Below are 20,405 nucleotides of genomic sequence, written 5' to 3' on the forward strand. Positions count from 1 at the left end.
TTGCATTTATATAACAAAACAAAGAGTGAAAAAAGGGAGAGAGAAAAAAAAAGAACACCATCAAGATATTCACATGCAATTACAGTATACATGTAGACTTCCAACCATGTAGTAGCTGTGGTTAAGGCAGACAAGCTATTAAACAAAACGTAAAGACTGTACACGGGGTCTAAGATTAGCATTAGTTAGATAATATCTCTACCAACTTTAAAAAAAAAACAAGACATGTGAAAGCATCGATAACACTAAATATACGAACCAGAACATTCCCTGCATGCACACATGTATAACTGTCCACCCTTTTGTAGCTTTGTCCATCTCCTTATAGTGAACAAACAGCATCATGAAGGCCAAGGAACGCACCAGATTGCTCAGGGATAAAGTTGTGGAGAAGGTTAAAGCAGTGTTGGGTTATAAAAAAATATCACAAGCTTTGAACATCTCACGAAGCACTGTTCAATCCATCATCCAAAAATGGAAAGGCACAACTGCAAACCTACCAAGACCTGTCCGTCCACCTAAACTGACAAGCCAGGCAAGGAGAGCACTAATCAGAGAAGCAGCCAGGAGGCCCATGGTAACTCTGGAGGAGCTGCAGATATCCACAGCTCAGGTGGGAGAATCTCTCCACAGGACAACTATTAGTCGGCACAGGTCAGGAATCCTGGTTTGTGCTGCCAGAAGAGCCCGGGAAGGGCAGGCGGCATTCAAGTTAACTATTTCTCATTGGATCTACCAGTTAATCATTCAATCAGGTGTCAGGGGCTCAAGTTTTCAAGGCCGCTACATGGTCTTTGGGTCATACATTCACAGGGTTTTACCAGATGGATATCGCCTTGGCCACAGTATGTTACAGGAGGAAAAAAAAGGGCCTTCTCAGGTTGCAGTTTCTGTAATTGTCTCCCTCCCCTCAAGTATATTGCTTTGGGACATCCCAGATGATTATTACTATAGCTTGCTCTGTGTCCTGTGATGTACGATAAAGATAATGGGATACATACTTACCTGTAAAATGCATTTCTTGGAGTACATCACAGGACCCCGAGATCCCTCCCCACTTTCTGGGAATTTATTGCTTGCTAAAAAACAGAGGTACTTCCTGTATAGGAGGGGAATATAGGGGAGGGTTTCCTGTTTGATTGATCTGCCAGTGTCAATTCACCTCTAGGTGGCGCATAACCCAGATAGTAATCACTATAGCCTGCTCTGTGTTCTGTGATGTACTCCAAGTAATGGATTTTAAAGGTAAGTATGTAGGAAAAGTTTTTTTTTTTTTTTTCACTCCGGGCATCTCTATTAAACCCATAGATGGTACTAAGCCCTGTACACATGACCGGGATTCCCAAGGTATAAAATCCGCTGAGAATCCTGACGGGAAAACCTAGAACCTGCTTGGTAACTTTCCCTGTGTACACGCAAGAGGTTTTCCCGTTGGGAAAACTGCGGGGAGAGCTTTGGTCGGGAATCCGGGAGGTGTGTATGCTCCCTCGCAGTGTTTCTCCATTGGAAAACCGTCGGGAATCCCGGCGGGAAAATAAAGAGCAGGTTCTCTATTTTCCCGCCGGGATTCCCGGCAGTTTTCCTATCGGGAAAACTGCGAGGAGGCATACACACGGCTGGTTTTCCCGGCCAAGGGCTCTCTTGGCAGTTTTCCTGGCAGACTGCCGAATAGCTGTAACTAATGGTTCGATGGCCATTGCAAATAAGTGGGGCCAGGGGTCATCCCTGCCGTGTTCTCCTAAATAGTGGGAAAAATTCTGAAACTGAGCCACCAATTTGTATACGGCCCTTGGGGTGGAGTATTAGAACTTGACCCATCGTATGAATCTATTACTAAGACCAAACAAACCCAGCACTTCCCATAAGTATGTCCATTCGACACTGACAAAAGCTTTCACCATCTGAAGGTATCTGCTTGATGGGCACTATAATCTGGGGCTTGACAGATGTCCTAATGGGGGTTCTCTATTTAGTTTGTTGCAGATACCTAATTGCCCTGTGTTTATTATTTTGCAGATGGTGGAAGCAACAGGTGGCCCCGAACTTGCAAGAACCGTTCTTAGTCCCCTCCTAATAAAGGACGCCATTGATTTTCTTAGTTTTATCCTGAACGATGAAGAGAAGAAGCTGTGGTGGTCACTTGGTGAAACTTGGAATAAATCCAGGTAATTCTGGGTCTCCTCTATGATGTAGACAGGTATTGCCTAAGAGATTCTGGAGACTGTAATGTAGGCAGTTATTACCTGAGAGCTTTGGAAATTTGTGCTATAAGCAGGGGTTACCCAAAAGCTAGAGGGAATTGTGATTTAGGATGTTGATCCTCATCGCAGAGGAATTCACTACTTCTACTATAATGTGTGTGCCATTTTGTCTCCTATTTGTCACCCACAGTATCTATCTGTGATAATAAATATTGCATCAAAATGTACAGTAATGGAATGGTTCAGACTGCTTAAATTCATTTGCTGAATAAGACTTTATCCTTAACTAGAGACCCATTAATCATCCTCTGCACAAATTATGTCACCTCATAGTTATTCTCTTGTGTTTGTCCTTGGACCCAAACCATGAAGACAAAATTATTTGATTGTACACTGTAAATGCATATTTCACTGTTTAATTATTTGAAACACAATATCAGATGTCTTTTTTTTCAGGGTCAAAGAGCATTAAAGTGTATGACCCAAATTGCCTTAAAACCCACATCTCTCCATCTAGATTATGTCCCAATATTTTTTTTTTCTTGCATTACTGTAGCAAGAAACAACATTTATTACTCCCTGTGACATCATCACCAGGTTTCCCAAATTGACCTGAGAGTTACTAGGAGGTCAGTTCCTACTGATGTAAGCACACCCCATGAATTGCATTTCTCAAGAGCCCTTCACTACAATGATGTGAGTGGGCAGGCTCTCGGGGAGTCAAGGGAGCAGCATTGTTTTGCTTAAAATAAAATCAATGGCCCAGATTCAAGAAGCACTTGCGCCCGCGCAACCATAGGTTGCGCGGCGCAAGGGCTTACTTGCTCCTGTGTAACGAGTGCTCCTGATTCAGGAACCTCGTTACACCGACTGCAGCCTAAGATATGACAGACATAAGCCTCCTTATGCCTTCATATCTCAGGCTGCATTCTTGCGTTGGCCGCTAGGGGGCGCGGCCATTGTGATCGGCGTATAGTATGCAAATTGCATACTACCACCAATTCACAAAAGTTGCGCAGGCCCTGGGCACGCAAGGTACGGAGTTTCCGTACAGCAACTTTAGCGCAAGGTTGCTCCTGCTATTAGCAGGGGCAGCCAATGCTAAAGTATAGCTGCGCTTCCCGCTCGTGAAATTTAAATTTTACGTCGTTTACGTAAGTGATTCGTGAATGGCGCTGGACGCCATTCACGTTCACTTAGAAGCAAATGACGTCCTTGCGACGTCATTTGCCGCAATGCACGTCGGGAAAGTTTCCCGACGGAGCATGCGCTGTTCGCTCGGCGCGGGAGCGCGGCTAATTTAAATGATTCCCGCCCCCGGCGGGATCATTTACATTAGGCGCCCTTACGCAGGGCTAATTAGCATAGCGCCCGCGCAATTTACGGAGCTACTGCTCCGTGAATCGCTGGGCAAATCGAAATATTTGCGTGGGCGCAGAGAAAAATCTTTGCTCTTTGCCCATGCAAATATTGCTCCAAACTACCTGAATCTGGGCCAGTGCATGTAGGCCAGGATGGGAATTCTTTAGTCTAGTAGGTATAACTGACAATGCTGCTTGGGATTTCAGCAATGGCACTGTGATGTTAGCCAACACAATATTAGGAGCGCACTGAATTTCTGACAGATCAGCAGGTATTGTTCTGTACATGCATCCTTTATGAAAAAAAACAAAAGAGATACATATGAGGAAATTTGCAAATATCACCAAACAAACAAACTAACTAAAACATATCTACACTATCTTGCTATGAAGAAAGCTGTCCTTTCATCTCAGTCTATAATTAGTGCTTTGTCATCATAAAGCACTGTAACGGAACCCCAAATGGGACAGGAGTTAAAGCAGTTTAGGATATTCCTTTCCTGAACCCAAGACAGCTATCGACACTCCACAATCCGGCGAACACGACCCTTATGAATTCTCCCCCCCCCCCCATTAACAAGACACACAGCTCTGTTTGAGGTTCAAAACAGGGAATGAATCTTTATTGCAAGCACATGGTAACACATTTCTCACATCTCTCCCACCCTTGGGAAACAGGGTGGGTTAAATTGTCCAATGACAATGGTGATACAGGTCAGGTGTGTTCAAACTTCTCCTTCAGTAAACAGTCTTAGCAAGACACTTAAACATCCCATAATAGGCAGCCAGACTGTCTACCAAGCTACAATCCACATCACCACAGTAGCAGACTTAATTACCACAATAGACAATATAATGCAATCACACCCCACCCCATCACAGCAAGCTTATAGTGCACAACAGCCAACACACAATATATACAATGTATACCACATTGAATCTGACTAGCACAAATCATGGTGAGGTTCTCATTCACCCTGTGCCCCTATTAGAGACACAGGGTGATCTACACATAAGAGGCATTGGGAAAGCTGAAACAGGAGTATCTCATGTTTTCTAAAAGCTTCTGGGTCCCACGGTCCCCTCCGTTACAAGCACCAATAGTGCTGTATTTCCAGATGAAGTCATTGGCGACAGCCCTGCTATGGTTACTAAATTTTTAGATGTGCTGCTACCTAGTAGTATAGAAAAGATCTGTATAATTGTTGGCTATATTTAAGCCTGCAGGGTATTGGATGGCTGTTCACCTGGTTAGGTAAAGGGAACGATCCTTTAAATTGATGTCTTGATGTCTCCTTGTGTATGTGTTTCTAACGCTCTGCCTATTTTTACTCATTTTATGCACACAATAATTTGACAGTATACTGGTATCCACCTCACTTTTCTGATTACCATCCACAGAATGGAGTGGCCTAAAGATCAGTTTATTCCTCCATACATCCCACGTTTCAGGAACGGCTGGGAACCGCCATTGTTGAGCTTTGTTGGGATGCCTAAAGAGCTAGAACTGAACCAGCCGACAAACACTATACCAAATATGACCGATCTCCAACAGAAACGGGAAGCCAGAAGTTTACAGAATGAGGTACCAACTTTCATGTAATGTTTTTGGGCCTTTTTGTTGCTTAAAAAAACATTTTTTAGATATAATGAAAAGGAGAACTAACACCTTACTTCCTCCCCACCCCCCAGTCTCTGCTGTCCTTACCTCCATGGGTGATGAGCTGTCCACTTATGGGGCCCCCAGGCAGCAGGAGATCATAGGGGCCACCTGTATTTCTGGCCACACTAAAGTCACACCCATACAAAGCTTCACCTATATATTGCACTGCCCACATTACATGCGTTCAGGTATCCCCGGTCTTCCCTACACCCAGTTTCTCGTAAAACTCCACCCCCGCCCCATTATCCCCTCCTCTCACCGGTGGTGTCTCCAGTGTGTCTCTCACCCGATCCTTCATCCTCCAGCTCTTGGCCAGGGATCTGCAGCCCTTGATCTTCTCAGTATGTCTCTTCTGGTAGGTTCCAGTCACTGAGCTCAGTGTCGTCCTCCTCCCTGGGAAGTCGCACCAGAACTAGGCTCTGTAACTCCATCCCACCCCGGATGTTCTGTCACCTCACAGACGGTCTATGAGGGTGTACATATAGTTAGTGGGGTTAGGAACATTGAGTGCTCTAGGTATACAGGGTGCTTTGGGGTAGTTGAAATTGTGTGGGTGGGGGTATACACAGTGTGCTGGGGTTGTGTACAATGTATTGGTGGGATTTACTAGGTGGGGGTTATGTGCATTAGGTACACATGGTTTACAAGCTGTGTTGATGTTATGTACACTATGTGGGTGTTTTTGTTGGGTACATTGACTTAGTTTATGGGCAATGGGGATGACACAAGCTGTAAATGTCTTTAATTTCATCTTGCAGTTCTCCCGAGTGCCGGACTCGCCCAACACAGACAGGTGAGTGTATAGAGAACAAAGAGACAATATCTGAGTAATTTGCTAATCTCTTTCTAGACTTACTGAAAATAGGCAGCTTTACATCAGTAGCCTTGTCTACATCTGATCATTTATTGTTACAATAAGGGCTCGTTTACACCTTTTGGTTGAAAAATTCTGTAAAAATAGGCAGTTGAGCCATGGTTTAACCACCTCCGACTGCCACCTTCAGCTGCAAAGACAGCTGGAAGGGATTGTCCACATGCTGCTGCTGCCGCAATGTCTTACTTTGCAGCCGCTGCAAAATGTATACCCCTTTTGCGCTCAGTAGACCAGTAGGCAGTACCGCCACTGAACATGACCCAATAAGTTGAAGGGGGAATGAGTTCAGCACTGCACATGGAGCGGCACAGTGGTGCAGGCTTTTGAGGATTGAAAGAGGCAGTGGGGTGGTGACATATAGCCTTCCAGCTGCCTATCAAAGTGATCTTTTCACTGTTCAGAGGGACAGTAAGGTCTCCCGCAAGTGTAAACTTAGCCTAATAGTAGTTTGCTCAAGCTGACGATTCCCCACAATTTCAAAAGGCACTTTCATGTTTTCCCTGAACTTTGGTTCAAGCCAGGGAATGTGTTTGTTCTTCTACTGACTGGTCTACTTCTCTCCTTGTCACAGGAATCTTTATTTCTATAATTCCTAACTCGGCCTCCCCCACCCTGCTGGAATATGTGAAATAGCTGTACCTTGTCACCTTCGGAAGACCAAATGTTCTATTGGAGACGGGTTAACCCCACAACTGTCATTAACTTCCGATGTTGCGGTGTTCTAATTGGCACCATTTAATTCTGCATGTCTCCTACTAATCCTGCCCACCTTTGTATATATCAATTTATGATTAACTGAGCCTTTCCTTATCAATCATCATACTAATAACACCGCACTTTGTGCTTAGACATCTCCTAAAGGGAAATTGTTACGGCTTCTTAAACTCTATTCAGGCAATCATTCCTGACCAATCAGTGTGACTCCCCTCCTCATAGATCACTTAATTAACCACATGACTCTTTCTCTGCATGAAGCATGTGGCTTATGAGAAGGACTCTCTGATCTCTAAGCTGTAATTGCCTCTGATATATGTATATTTTCATAATGTAAAAATTGCAAAAATCAGTCCAAATCAATATTTCTATAAACATCTTTTTATATATATATATATATAATATATTATATTATAAATATGCCACATTATTTACAATAAAAGTATTTTCAGATATTGGTTTCTTGGGCTTTTTATTAACACATGCTGCAATACTTAAACCATCCAGTTGCCTTTTCTCTTTCCAAGATCTTTTATTTACCTTCATTACCCTCCCTACAAGGGAAACACCCCATTTTGGGGCAGAAGTCACAAAAATTTACAAGGAATCTCCATTACCCTGATAACGGCATGTAATCTTCTATTATTCTAGCTGTGGTTTATTGAAGAAAGGCGTTTATTGGGGTCACCCAGTTTAATTCTTAAGTCCCTCTAGAAAGCCACCAGATGGATGGCAATCTTGTAGGACATGTTTGTGTAAATGTTTCATTTGTGAAGTTTTACACACTATGATATACAAAGTGCATGCAGGCAGGCGTGCAGCAGCCCACGCTTCACTAACATAATCTTAAAGCGAAACTTCACTGCATCTGAGCACCACAAACCAAAAACATTATTTAATTCATTTTTAATATTTAAAGCAAACTCACCCATCCATTCATGCTTTATTTTGCTGAGAAATAACTTTGAAAAAACAACTAGTGTTCCTGGCTGTGGCCATCTTAAGTAAGGGCAGATTATTCATGTAGCATTTACCTCTTGGAATCCACAAGTAAATACAAAACACTTTCTTATGTATTTACTAATGCTAGCAGCATAAGAATAAAAATAGTCCATGTTGATTGAGAGAGTGAAGTTCCGCTTTAATGAGCTTTATTGGCATGCTGACCACTAACTTTGTGCTCAATGGCAGAGGAAACATGGATAATACATCAGGCTGTCTGCTGTGGGGGATGAATACTTATCAGAATAAGGTTATGATTGGGCCTTTGAAACTCAATAATTAGGCAGATTCCACAAGGTGCATTTTTATGAAGCTTGAGTGGTGCCCACAGTAGAGTATCCACAATCCAGACTGGACATAAATGTGTTTTTTGCGATAATCCAGCGCTCCAGGAAGATTCCTTTAAAATATGCTCTAGGACTCGTTCACATGTGTGTTGATTATTGGGAATGAAGCTCATTATAACATATACAATGTGTTTGATGAGTTTTCAGTGTGTGTATCTGGCGCTCGAAAAGCTTCAGGAATGCTTGATAAATGCCCATGAAGGTGTAGTTTTCTAGTGGGAAGCGTTTAAAGGGGAAGTGATGTAAAGGAAATTATCTGCATGGTTAGGTTGTGGTGTGATAGCAGTGAATCCTTGTATATTTTGATCTTTTTGACTTTTGGCTTGGTCCAGAACAACTTTGCGGACACAAAAAGCTTCACCACTGGCAATAATGCTCAATGCCTCTGCTCCTACCTACCTACCTGGCACTATCAGTATTGCTGGCTGGCCTGATGTTTTTGCTTGCACACAGAAGCAAATGATGTTACCAGACTGCTGCTCTGTACAAACAGAAAGTGGCTGGAGCTACTCTGTTCTAGTTCTCTATTATTTCCCAGTGCATTCTGAGATACAGGAATCTCCATTGATTCTCCTCCAGTGACATTTCATAAATTCTTTACTAATATGCCATAAATGCTCTAGGTCACAGGTGTCAAACACCAGGCCCACGGGCCGAATCCGGCCCTCCAGGTCATTTCATGTGGCCCTCACACTTTCCTCCTGCCTGCCTCAGAACAGAAGTCAGCAGCATAGAGTACAGGACTCCTCCACCAGATCCTGCACTTCTCTGTCCAGCCCTCCTGGCAGCCGCACAAAGCAAGTGGGTGCACTGATGTAAGGGATAGTGAGGGGGATGCTCGACTTCTGATGGTGTGGGGCTCTTGACATCTGATGTAAGGGGGGTGGGTGCGGATACAACCGGCCCTTTGAGGGCAACCATAATGCTGATGTGGCCCGCAAGCAAATTGAGTTTGACACCTCTGCTCTAGGTGCAGTTAAGGTGCGGTTACAGAGCATTACCATTTGAATCAATGGAGACAGCCGACAATCTTGCCTCATGAAAGCTGCTTAATGAAAATGCTACTTAATTTTTAGGGCAATGCTACACTATCGTTCCTGTGTGAACAGTGCTCTGTGGTGCCATTGTAATATTGATGGCAGAAATTGAAGGGCGGATATGAGGCTTTAAAAGTGCTGAATAAATTCCAAATAAACACAGGGTATTGACGCACATGTGAACAAGCACAGCTTTAGCTAAAGGCACCAGTGTAACTTTTTAGGATCGATCTCTCCATATATAGAAATCTTTTTGGGTTACCAATCATATCTAAAACCCATTGTGTAAGGATCCCTGTAGAAACAGTACAACATGACCTTGATTTTCCCCAAATCTTTACACATTGGGGTTGATTTACTAAAGACAAATAGACGGTGCACTTTGCAAGTGCAATTGCTCCGGAGCTCAGTAAATGAGGGGAAGCTCTGATGACTTCTATCACCCAATTATGTGCAAGCAAAAATGCTTTATTTAAAAAAAAAAATGTCCTGCAAAACTTCACCTCATTTACTAAGCTCTAGACTAATTGCACTCACAACTGCACAGTCTATTTGCGTTTAGTAAATCAACCCAATTGGGTTAAGGTGTTTCTTGGGGATCGGTTGACTAATTTCCTGATGGTTTTCTGCTTAGTCTGTATATGAGCGTTTTGATGGTGCAAAGCAGCAGTTGTCCTTGAGGGCTGTAGTCTGAAGCAGGTAAGTAGTGTATGTATTTGGTACATTCATTAAAAAGTGCTTTTACAAACCTATCTGGAGTACAGGAACACTGTGGTATTTATGTACTAGTTGTAGGAAGACCAGATCTGCCACCTGGGACCACTAAAATCATTTTATGGGTGAGCTGTCACTTTTTATTTTTTTCTAGAAGACCCCCCTAGTTACCAATAGCTGAATGCAGAGTCATGACTCCCCCCAACCTTCTGGGTATGTGTTCTGGGTGGGGTTCGCACAGAAGACACTGAATGATGCCTTGTGGCACTGCTGTGGATAAAAATGTGGAAGCCCACCATAGTGTGGCATATGGGCCATCAAGGGCGTAACCGTAACAGGGGAGTGGCCTTTCATAATTCACATTGATAGCAGCCTGACACAGAATGCCCTCATTGTTCTCCCTGTGATATCACACGCTGAAAACAGTATAGGACTCTGGTAAGTATGTCTATATACTGTATATATTAAGGCCCAAACAGCCCCAAAATTGACTTATTTTTATGAGTGGATGTTGTCATGCGGCGTCACCCATCAGTGTGAAGAAAAATAAAACGTTGGGACTTTAAATGAGGCGGTGACCGGGTAGGGTCAATTGCCTCCATCCCTATCTATTTGAAAGAAACAGGAGGACTAAGGGTTGGGTCTTTGAATGAAGCAGGCAGGTGTAAGCAGTTTACATTTATTGGAAATCAATGATAAGTTGCATGAGGGTAATCATGTGTAGACATAGAAAACCAATATCATTAATTCAGTGGATATACATACAGCAATTACAATTTGCCACTTAGTAATACAAATCACATAATACAAGTGATCATTAAGTCAGGTAAAACATATAGTTTGGCATAAAAACACGACATATAATAGCTCTATGCATTTCGTGGATTCATCCACTCTTCAGGAGCATGCACGTGGAAAAAGTAATGCTGTAGTATAGTAGTAATAACAAGAATATCTGTAAGGTCTGACCCTGTCACGGGAAGGAGATTAAAATAAGATAATTAGAGGTAATATTTACCCAGGAAAAAAAAAACACTCTCAACAGTACTTACATTGTCTGTATCTATGCAGCAGCAGTGCGCCAACATGAATAAGAGAGCCCCTAAGGGTATCACTGGCATTCATGACCATTTGTATCCTTTGGAATTTCCTTCCTTGGAAATCATCCTGGTTGAGTCCTGGTCCGCCATAACCACCTCTACTCCCGCCAGTGATTCCCCTAGGGGCTCTCCGATTCACATTGGCACACTGCTGCTGCATAGATACAGACAATGTAAGTACTTTTTCCCTAGGTAAATATAACCTCTAATTATCTTATTTTAAACTGCTTTCCATGACAGGGTCAGATTATACAGATATTATTATTACTATACTACAGCATTCATTTTCCATGTGCATGCTCCTGAAGAGTGGATAAATCCACGAAATGCATAGAGCTATTATATGCCGTGTTTTTATGCCAAACTATATGTTTTACCTGACTTAATGATCACTTGTATTATGTGATTTGTATTATTAAGTGGCAAATTGTAATTGCTGTATGTATATCCACTGAATGAATTATACTACTACTCATGATTACCCTCCTTCAACTTATCATTGACGTCCAATAAATTTAAACTGCTTACACCTGCCTGCCCTTCAGCCTCGTACACACGACCGGTTTTCCCGGTAGCAGGAAGTCTGCCAGGAGAGCTTTTGGCCAGGAATCCCGGTCGTGTGTATGCTCCCTAGCAGTTTTCCTGCCAGGAAAACAGACAGGAATCCCGACGGGAAAATGGAGAACCCTGCTCTCTATTTTCTCGTCGGGTCTCCCGGCAGAGTGTTTCCTGCCGAGAAAACCGGTCGTCTGTATAGGTAAAAAAACGTGCATGTTCGATAACACTTCAACGCATGCGCGGTAGCATACAAGGTTAGTGTGGGGTGTAGCAAGATGGCGGCGACGGCATAGAATGTGACGAGACACCGGCTCGTCGTAGTCGATGATGTCACTGCGTTCTTGCTATTCAAAAGAACGGTGGGATTTTGTGTGGCCGTGTGTATACACGGCTTTTCAAGTTAGGCCTGCCAGGAATCCCGTCGGGAATACCAATGTTTTTTTTCCCGACGGGATTCCCGGTCGTGTGTACAGGACTTTTAGTCCTCCTGTTTGTTTCACCCACCAGTGTGGAATATTTTTCATGAGCAAAGTCTCTATACTGAGGATCCTGGCTTTTTATCTAGTCATAGTGTCTCACTCTGCTAGCTGCATAGAGCGGAATCTCATTCTCTTTTCTGCAATATTGATGCTGTAACAGGAAGAGTGAGACTTCTCAGGCTGGCAGCATGTAGTAGTTAGTCTGACAGTTATTTCCTCTACTATGTATTTATGGATGTGTTTTTATCAGTCTGACTTCTGCTTATTATACAATTTACATCCCAATTTTCTACCCGCACAGAAATCAGGAGGCAAATCCCCCAAAATATGCCGTATGCAAGTATGACTTTGTAGCCAGGAACCTAAACGAGCTCTCCGTGATGAAAGATGACACTGTGGAGGTAAAAACTGCGCAGGATAAAAATCTGTATGGAATATTTTTTCTGTGGAGCTCTCGAGAACCAAGCAGGACAGAAAGCTGGGTGGGATATTTTATTTGTGGGTGAAGAATTGGGGGGGGGGGGGGGGCAGGGGATGGGTGAGGGAATATTATCATTTGGAAGCTTGCTATTTGTAGAATTTTTCGTTTTGGTTTAAAAGGTAAATCTTTCCTGTAGCCATTTGTTTTCTTTCTCCGCAGTTTCTATCTGTCTCTCTCTCTCTCTTTTCAGTTGCTTATGCCCCCTCTCTCTATGCAGTTGCTTGTGCTTTCCCTCTCTGTCTCGGCAGTTGCTTGTGCTCTATATCTAGGCAGTTACTCTACTCCTGGGCTCTGTCTTTTGAAGATCATCGATAGTAAGAAGCAATGGTGGAAGGTCCGTAATTCCAGTGGTTCTTCTGGTTTTGTGCCAAACAACATCCTGGGAATGATGAAGGCTGAAGAGTCATCTATGGCCCGTTCAGACCCACTCTACAGCCAAACGATCCAGGTAAAGAACTGTCACTCTCCATCAAAACTTGTGCTAGCTGTTGTACTTTGTACATCATATCTTTACATAATGGTGGCAGCTTTTAGGGTGTTTATGCCATCAGTTTATGCCATCAGTTCTTCTCCCTATATGTCTCCCTTCCTGCCCTGCTGTCTTTTGTCCTTCCCCAGCTAGCTGCACACTGATAGCAGCCAGTACTGGATCTCTGGAAATAGAAAATCACTGATCTCGTAAACATTGCACTGGATCATAGACCCGGTAGTATTCCCCACATGTAGCAGGTCTCTGTATACTGCTCCTTTTGTAGTAGATCATTGAGCAATGCTTAAAAGGGTTGTAAAGGTTCATTTTTTATTTTCTAAATAGGTTCCTTTAAGCTAGTAACCAAAAAAAGGGGTGTGGGGACCAGAGGACCAAATGAGTGACACCAAATAAATAACTGAGAAGATGAAAAATAGTATAAATTTATTGATAAATAAAAAATTATGTATCAAAAAAGACCCTTTAAATTGAAGAGAGTAAAAATTGCTAAAGATTTGACACTAAACATATGGAGATGTGAACATGTAAGACAATCTCCACATGTGGCCACTAATATAATACAAAGCACAGGACAAAACAAACAACATAAAAACAATGAAAGACAATCGTCCGGACGCCAGAGGTCTGTATGTGGATGGGCATGTCACGACAAGAGGTCGTATATATTTCTCAATAAATCATGTAGTAAGACATGGACATCCACATACAGGTCCCTGGAAGCTTAAAGCGGTTGTAAACCACATAAACTTTTTTTTTTTTTTTTTTTAAACCTGCAAGGCAAAAGGCATAATCGGCTAGTATGCACTGCATACTAGCCGATTATGAAATACTTACCTCGGAACGAGGTGAACACCACTTACCTGGTCCACGCCGAGCAGGATGTCCAGCGCTGTGATTGGCTGGACCGGCGATGACGTCACTCCCGCGCGTGCGATTTAAAATCGGCAGGGTCCCACGGATGCCGGTCCTATCGCCGTGGATTTCCCCCTGCGCATGCGCCGCCCGCATTGCGAGGGGAATATCTCCTAAACCGTACAGGTTTAGGAGATATTCTCCTTACCTACAGGTAAGCCTTATTATAGGCTTACCTGTAGGTAAAAGTCAAAATAGTGGGTTTACAACCACTTTAAGCCAATGTGGGGGTATGCAGGTGGGAAGGGAAGGGAAGGGGGGGGGAAGAAACCAATGGTCCTGCAAAGAGACCTAAATGTGGGAAAGGGGTCCCCAGCAAGTTCACTAATCCAACCGAAGAATGTAAGGTGAGCTACAAGGATGATATCATCAGAGTTCAACCATGAATTGTTTTGAAAACTGAGAGGTCTGAGGTATAGCTATGAAAAACGTTGGAGTAGAAAACCACAATAAATGAAATCGGTGAAGGTTTGATCATGCACTTGGTGGTGGTGGAAATAGCAGGTGAGGATATTCTTAATAATATCACGTTCTTATAGGGATCCGGATAATAAACCTAGTTTGTATAGATATACAATACATAGGGTAATGGAAACTGGTTACTGCAGTATAATGTATGGCTTGTTATCAAGCATACGATGCCCGTCTTGGGGAGCCTATATATAAAGGCATCTGCCGATCATTTTCCATGTAGTGTCCATACAATCCATGTGTTCATCTGGTAATTTGGATCTCCTGTGATAGTGAAAGAAACCACTGTAAATACAAAGCTGGCGCTGGAGCTATCCCTCCGGATAGATAGCAGACGATCCGCTATCAAGTGTAGGTATCTGGTCCCTTCAGTTTCCCATATCCTGACAAGGGCTTGCTTCCGGGATGCACTAGGGAAAGGACGTCACGTGACGGTGATGACGTCAATGCGTTTCGCTAAAAGATTCACTTAGCTTCGTCTGGATGTTTTTTTGGTTATATGCAGTCCTTCACGACTAGAGATACACCGCCCACATTGGGTACACAATGCTTGTGAGTTATTACTAGTGTGCTCTGCACCAATATATGCCCTTATTTGTTTTTTTCTGTTTCCTTTAAGCTAGTGCATTGTTGGTTCACTAACCTTTTCCTTCAATTTCCCTTCTAAATGTTTTCTTTCTTTGTTTGAATTTCCCACTTCATGTTCCTCCTCAGTAAGCTGTTCTGGCTGACTAACCCCCAGCCAGAACATCTTGGATGATGGTGGCAAGTTTACTGAGGAGAAACAGGAAGTGAAAAATTCAGACAAAGAAAAAAAAAACATTTTGAAGGGAAATGGAAGGAAAAGGTAAGTGAACCAACAATGCACTAGCTTAAAGGAACCTATTTAGAAAATAAAAAACAAACCTTTACCTTTACCTTTAAGATCATTACTTAGATCAAAGGAGTGCACTGGGTCCTGGTAGATTGCTTATAGACAGTAGATCACAAAGCACAGTTCTGGATTGGATGTAACTAGTAATAACTTTGCATTTCATACAATTATTTTGTGTATTGACATGCTCCACCAAAAGCTTTTGATGCCAAAGAAGGAGTTTGAAATCTTCAAGGTGGGTCTCTCCAGCATGGTTTGTCAGATCTGCGTTCCCTTCCACTCTTTGTATAAATCCATTTGGTTGGTTTGATGCTGTTCTATTTTCCTAATACATACACGCCAAAGTGTGATCATCAGCAGAAATATTAAGGTCTTCCTATTAATGAGTAAATGTATTATATCGCCTACTGATATTCCACCTCCATCTCATCAACTGCAAGTTCAGTTATTTCCAAGACTGCACCAAACCGGCAGAGCAACAAGCACAGGCAGGATTTTCGCTGTGTAACCCAAAAACAAAATTGTAGACATCGTTGAGTCATTGACTCCAAATTTTAATGGTGATCTAAAGTACCATATCTGTGTGTCTAGTATATGAAGTTAAGATTATCCTTTTTTATGGGATGCTTTATTCCCAGTCAGTTGGCCTTGTTCACAATCTAATTAATAATTTCCATGGTTTTATTGTTTTTTGGACAGAAATCCCTTCATGTCATGCATTGTCACATCTCATAAATATCACTGGGCTTAAGTATGAGGCAGCCCAAAACAATCAGTATGAGTACATTCGCCACACGTACATCTTTAGTGTTTTTTAATTTACGTGCATTTTTTTAAGGATTTTATTCAAAGGAAAATTGCTGTTAAAGCGGAACTACACTGCATCTGAGTACCACAACCCAAAAACATTATTTAATTCCTTTTTAATACTCAAAGCCAACTCACTTATCCATCCACGTCTCTATGCTTTTATTTTGCTGAGAAATCACTTAAAAAACATCTAGCACCTTGAGTAAGGGCAGATGATTCATGTAGCATTTACTTCCTGGAATCCATCTGCCCTTAGCTTATGCATGCAGGCAGGAGGGTGTGCTTAGCTGAGAAAACCCCTCCCCTCTTGAAAGCATCTGGGATCTATGACATAATTTGCCTGAAAAAAGACCAACTCATATATGATGGCATGTAGTTGCCATCATCCCATAATACTTGAAAATATTCGAATAAACCTCATGGAGTGGGATTATGTAGGCAACACACAAAAAAGCTTCAAAATATATAAAAAATTATATCGATTTATTACAAAAATAGAAATACTATACACATACAAAAATATATCAAAAAATCACATAAATATACAATGTACAAATCATAAACGATGTAAATACTGTCCGGCATACGGTACCATCACCAAGATTTGGGAGGTAAGTTGTAGCTGAAAGCTTTCAGCTACAACTTACCTCCTGCATCTTGGTAATGGTACTGTATGCCGGACAGTATTTACATCGTTTATGATTTGTACATTGTATATTTATGTGATTTTTTTATATATTTTTGTATGTGTATAGTATTTCTATTTTTGTAATAAATTGATATAATTTTTTATATATTTTGAAGCTTTTTTGTGTGTTGCCTACATAATCCCACTCCATGAGGTTTATTCGAATATTTTCTGACATAATTTGCCTATGCCTGAAAAACCTGGAAGTAACTGAAGAAATAAATAAAAAATATATAAAATAAGCAAATATAATATACTTTTCGATCTATTTACTAATGCTAGCAACATAAGGATTAAAAGTAGTCAATGTTGATTGAGAAAGTGAAGTTCCACTTTAACAGATCAGAAATGCACCTTGCCTGGCCCTGTAGTGAGAGTGGTGTATACCATGCAATGTATAATTATGAATACCTGTATAATGCGCTATTATGTGTCTTTTTACAACAGCAATTGCTGGGGGAGCTGTCAGAGGTAACGCATGTCTAAATAATGTCCCCTTGCTCTGTCGCCCACTAATTCACAGACATTCTGCAATGTGAGACTTATTCCTCTGACTGTGCTTCTAGTCTACCAGCCTCCCTCCCTTTCTAGTCATCTCTTTTGCTGGGGATAGGAAACTTCTCTTTTAACCACTAGCCAACCAGCCGCAGCAGTTATACTGTGGCAGGTTGATACGGCTGCACAAATTGTGAAGCTATACTCTCAGACGTCATGGACGGCACATGCCCATCGCGGGTCCTTGGAGCCGATGCGCGATGTCCGCCGGGCACCCTCGATCGCTCGTGACAGAACGAGAACAGGATGTGTGTGTAAACGCACAAATCCCAGTTCTCTCAAGGGAGAGGAGACAGATTGTTTGTTTGTACTAAGTAGGAACACCAATCGGTCTCCTCTAGTCAGTCCCATCCCCCCTACAGTTAGAACACACCTAGGGAACACCGTTAACCCCTTCCCTGCCAGTGACATTTATACAGTAATCAATGGCTATTTTTAGCTCTGATCGCTGTATAGATGTCAATGGTCCCAAAATGGTGTCAAAAGTGTCCGATCTGTCCGCCACAATGTTGCAGTCCTGATTAAAAATCGCAGATCACTGCTGGTGAAAAAATAATAATAAAAATGACATAAATCTACCCCCTATTTTGTAGATGCTTTAACTTTTGCGCAAACCAATCAATATACGCTTATTTTTTTTATTTATTTTTTTATTACCAAAATATGTAGAATAATATATATCAGCCTAAACTGATAAATGCATTTTTTTTTTTTTTGGATATTTATTACAGCAAAAAGTACAAAATATTGGCCCGGATTCACAAAGCACTTGCGCCGACGTATCTCGAGATACTCTGCGTAAGTGCAAATATGCACCGTCGTATCTGTGCGCCGGACCCACAAGCTGAGATACGCCTAAAAATAGGCTTCATCTCACCGACGTAACTTGCCTACGCCGTCGTATCGTGGGCGCATATTTACGCTGGATGCATGTGGCGCTCCCATTGACTTTCTATTCAAATATGGAAATGAGGGAGATACTTCGATTCACAAACGTACGCGCGTCCGTATATGCGGTTTGCGTAAGTCGTACGTACGGCGTAAAGTTATTCCCCATAAAGGAGGTGTAACTCAGCAGCAGACATGCAAAGGTCTGCACCAGGGAACTCAAGCCGTCGTATTTTACGTCGTTTACGTTGGACGTGATTATGGCTGGGCGTAGGTTACGTTCACGCCGTAGGCAGTGATCCGTCGTATCTTAGGGAGTAGATCCGACGTGATTCTGAGCATGCGCACTGGGATGCGTCCACAGGACGGCGCATGCGCCGTTCATTATACGTATCAGACTGAGACTCAGCCCATCATTTGCATGGGGTCACGCCTCATTTGCATGGCTCACGCCCACTTCCACATACGCCGGCTTACGCCTAGGAAACCCAGCGCAGATTTGGCAGCACTAGCTTTGTGAATCCAGTGCTTGCCTCTGTCTGCTGCGTCGGCGTAGCGTAAAGAAGATACGATACGGCGGCATAAATATGCGCCGCTGTTTCTGAATCCGGGCCATTGTGTTTTTGTTTTTCAAAATTTTCTTTTCGTTTTTCTTTTTATAGCACAAAAAATAAAAACCGCAGAGGTGATCAAATACCATCAAAAGAAAGCTATATTTGTGGGGGGGACACATATTTTGTACAATGTCACATGACCGCGCAATTGTCAGTTAAAGCGACGCAGTGCCGTATCGCAAAAAATGGCCTGGTCAGGAAGGGGGCAAATCCTTTTGGGGATCAAGTGCTTAAAGTGTTACCAAACCTAAAAGCGTTTTTTACCTTAATGCATTGCTTGCATTAAGGTAAAAAATGTTCTCGGTATCCCTGTGCCTCCCCTTCCCTGTGTGAAGGGGAAGAGAGAGGAGAAGAGATCAGCGCTGTGCATGGCTGCATCTTTTCTCCCCTTACTTCCTCTTTACACTGTATTCAAGCAGGAGCCATTGGAAGGAATCGGAGGAAGTGGGGGGCGGGCGTAAGACCTGCTATGTAGGTCTATGGAGTACGGCTCTGTAGACGCACAGCTCGGGAGCGCGGAGACTACCTCTACCCATAGCCAGCGACTGGCTATGGTAGTCCCAAGAAGAAGAGGAGGAGCCAAGATTGCCATCGGGTCCCCCAGAAGAGGAGGATCGGGGCCGCTCTGAGCAATACCACTGCACAGAGGAGGCAAGTATAGCATGTTTGTTGTTTTAATAATAAATAAAAAATTGGAGTTTAGTAACACTTTAAAGCTGAACTCCAGAAATTTAGACACTTTCTAAAATGTGCTGGATTACTATGGGCCAAGTCCAATGGAAATGCATGCCATTTGTGGACTTATCTCTTTTTTATTTAGAGCTGACAGTTTTATTGAGCGCTGGGAGTACAGCTGTCCCTATATCCCTGGCAATCTGACAGAAGAGGTGCTGTCTTCTCACACACAGTAGTTGCTCTGCCTGCCTCTCCCCTTTGCTGTCCATTCACATAAACTGTAATTTGTGAATGAGTTCACATAATACAAAGTGTTCTGTGGTTTGGAGGAGGGGAGGGGTGGGCAGAGTGGCTGAATACGACTCTGCAAAGTCGTATGCAGCATTTGGAGAGCTGAAAGTATAGCGATAGTTGCGCTCCCGTTGCTCAGTAAAAATTTACTTTAGAGCGGATCTTCACTGCGTCTGAGCACCAAAAACACAATTTGTTTCATTTTTAATATTTAAAGCAAACTCCCCCATCCATCCATGTTATTTTGAGTATAAATCACTAAAAATAAAGGCAAATGATTCATGTAGCATTAACTTACTGGAATTCATCTGCCTTTAGCTCAGGCATGCATGCAGGTGGGTGTACTTAGCTGAGAAAACCCTCCTCCTCTCCTCCCCTTCTTAAGACTCCTGGGATGAAACCGGGAAATAACTAAACAAAAAAAACACTAGTAAATATGATCTATTTGTTTACTAATGCTAGCAACATGAGGAATAAAAATAATCAATGTTGAGTGATGTTCCACTTTAACTACCACCCGCCCGCCATATAGACAAATGGCAGCGTCAGGGTGGCTCTTGGAGACAATGTCATATGACTTCGTCCCACTCTCGCCACTTATGGGTG

The 20,405-nt window shown here is 42.5% G+C and overlaps 1 protein-coding gene across 18 annotated transcripts in view; it reads left to right on the forward strand.

Moving 5' to 3' along the window:
• EPS8 (epidermal growth factor receptor pathway substrate 8) overlaps nucleotides 1-20,405 on the forward strand; it is a 134,276-nt gene that overhangs the window by 105,595 nt on the left and 8,276 nt on the right. For 14 of the 18 annotated variants that reach the window (XM_040345508.1, XM_040345506.1, XM_040345509.1 and 11 more), the window contains 7 exons: nucleotides 2,017-2,165; nucleotides 4,964-5,147; nucleotides 5,984-6,018; nucleotides 12,352-12,451; nucleotides 12,836-12,979; nucleotides 15,478-15,513; nucleotides 17,224-17,247. In XM_040345508.1, coding sequence (XP_040201442.1) covers nucleotides 2,017-2,165; nucleotides 4,964-5,147; nucleotides 5,984-6,018; nucleotides 12,352-12,451; nucleotides 12,836-12,979; nucleotides 15,478-15,513; nucleotides 17,224-17,247 — 672 coding nt within the window. The remainder of the gene's footprint in view (nucleotides 1-2,016; nucleotides 2,166-4,963; nucleotides 5,148-5,983; nucleotides 6,019-12,351; nucleotides 12,452-12,835; nucleotides 12,980-15,477; nucleotides 15,514-17,223; nucleotides 17,248-20,405) is intronic. The other 4 variants (XM_040345514.1, XM_040345515.1, XM_040345517.1 and 1 more) reach the window with 4 other exon arrangements.

Source organism: Rana temporaria, chromosome 3 (genome assembly GCF_905171775.1).
Source record: "Rana temporaria chromosome 3, aRanTem1.1, whole genome shotgun sequence".
Taxonomy (NCBI): Eukaryota; Metazoa; Chordata; class Amphibia; order Anura; family Ranidae; genus Rana; species Rana temporaria.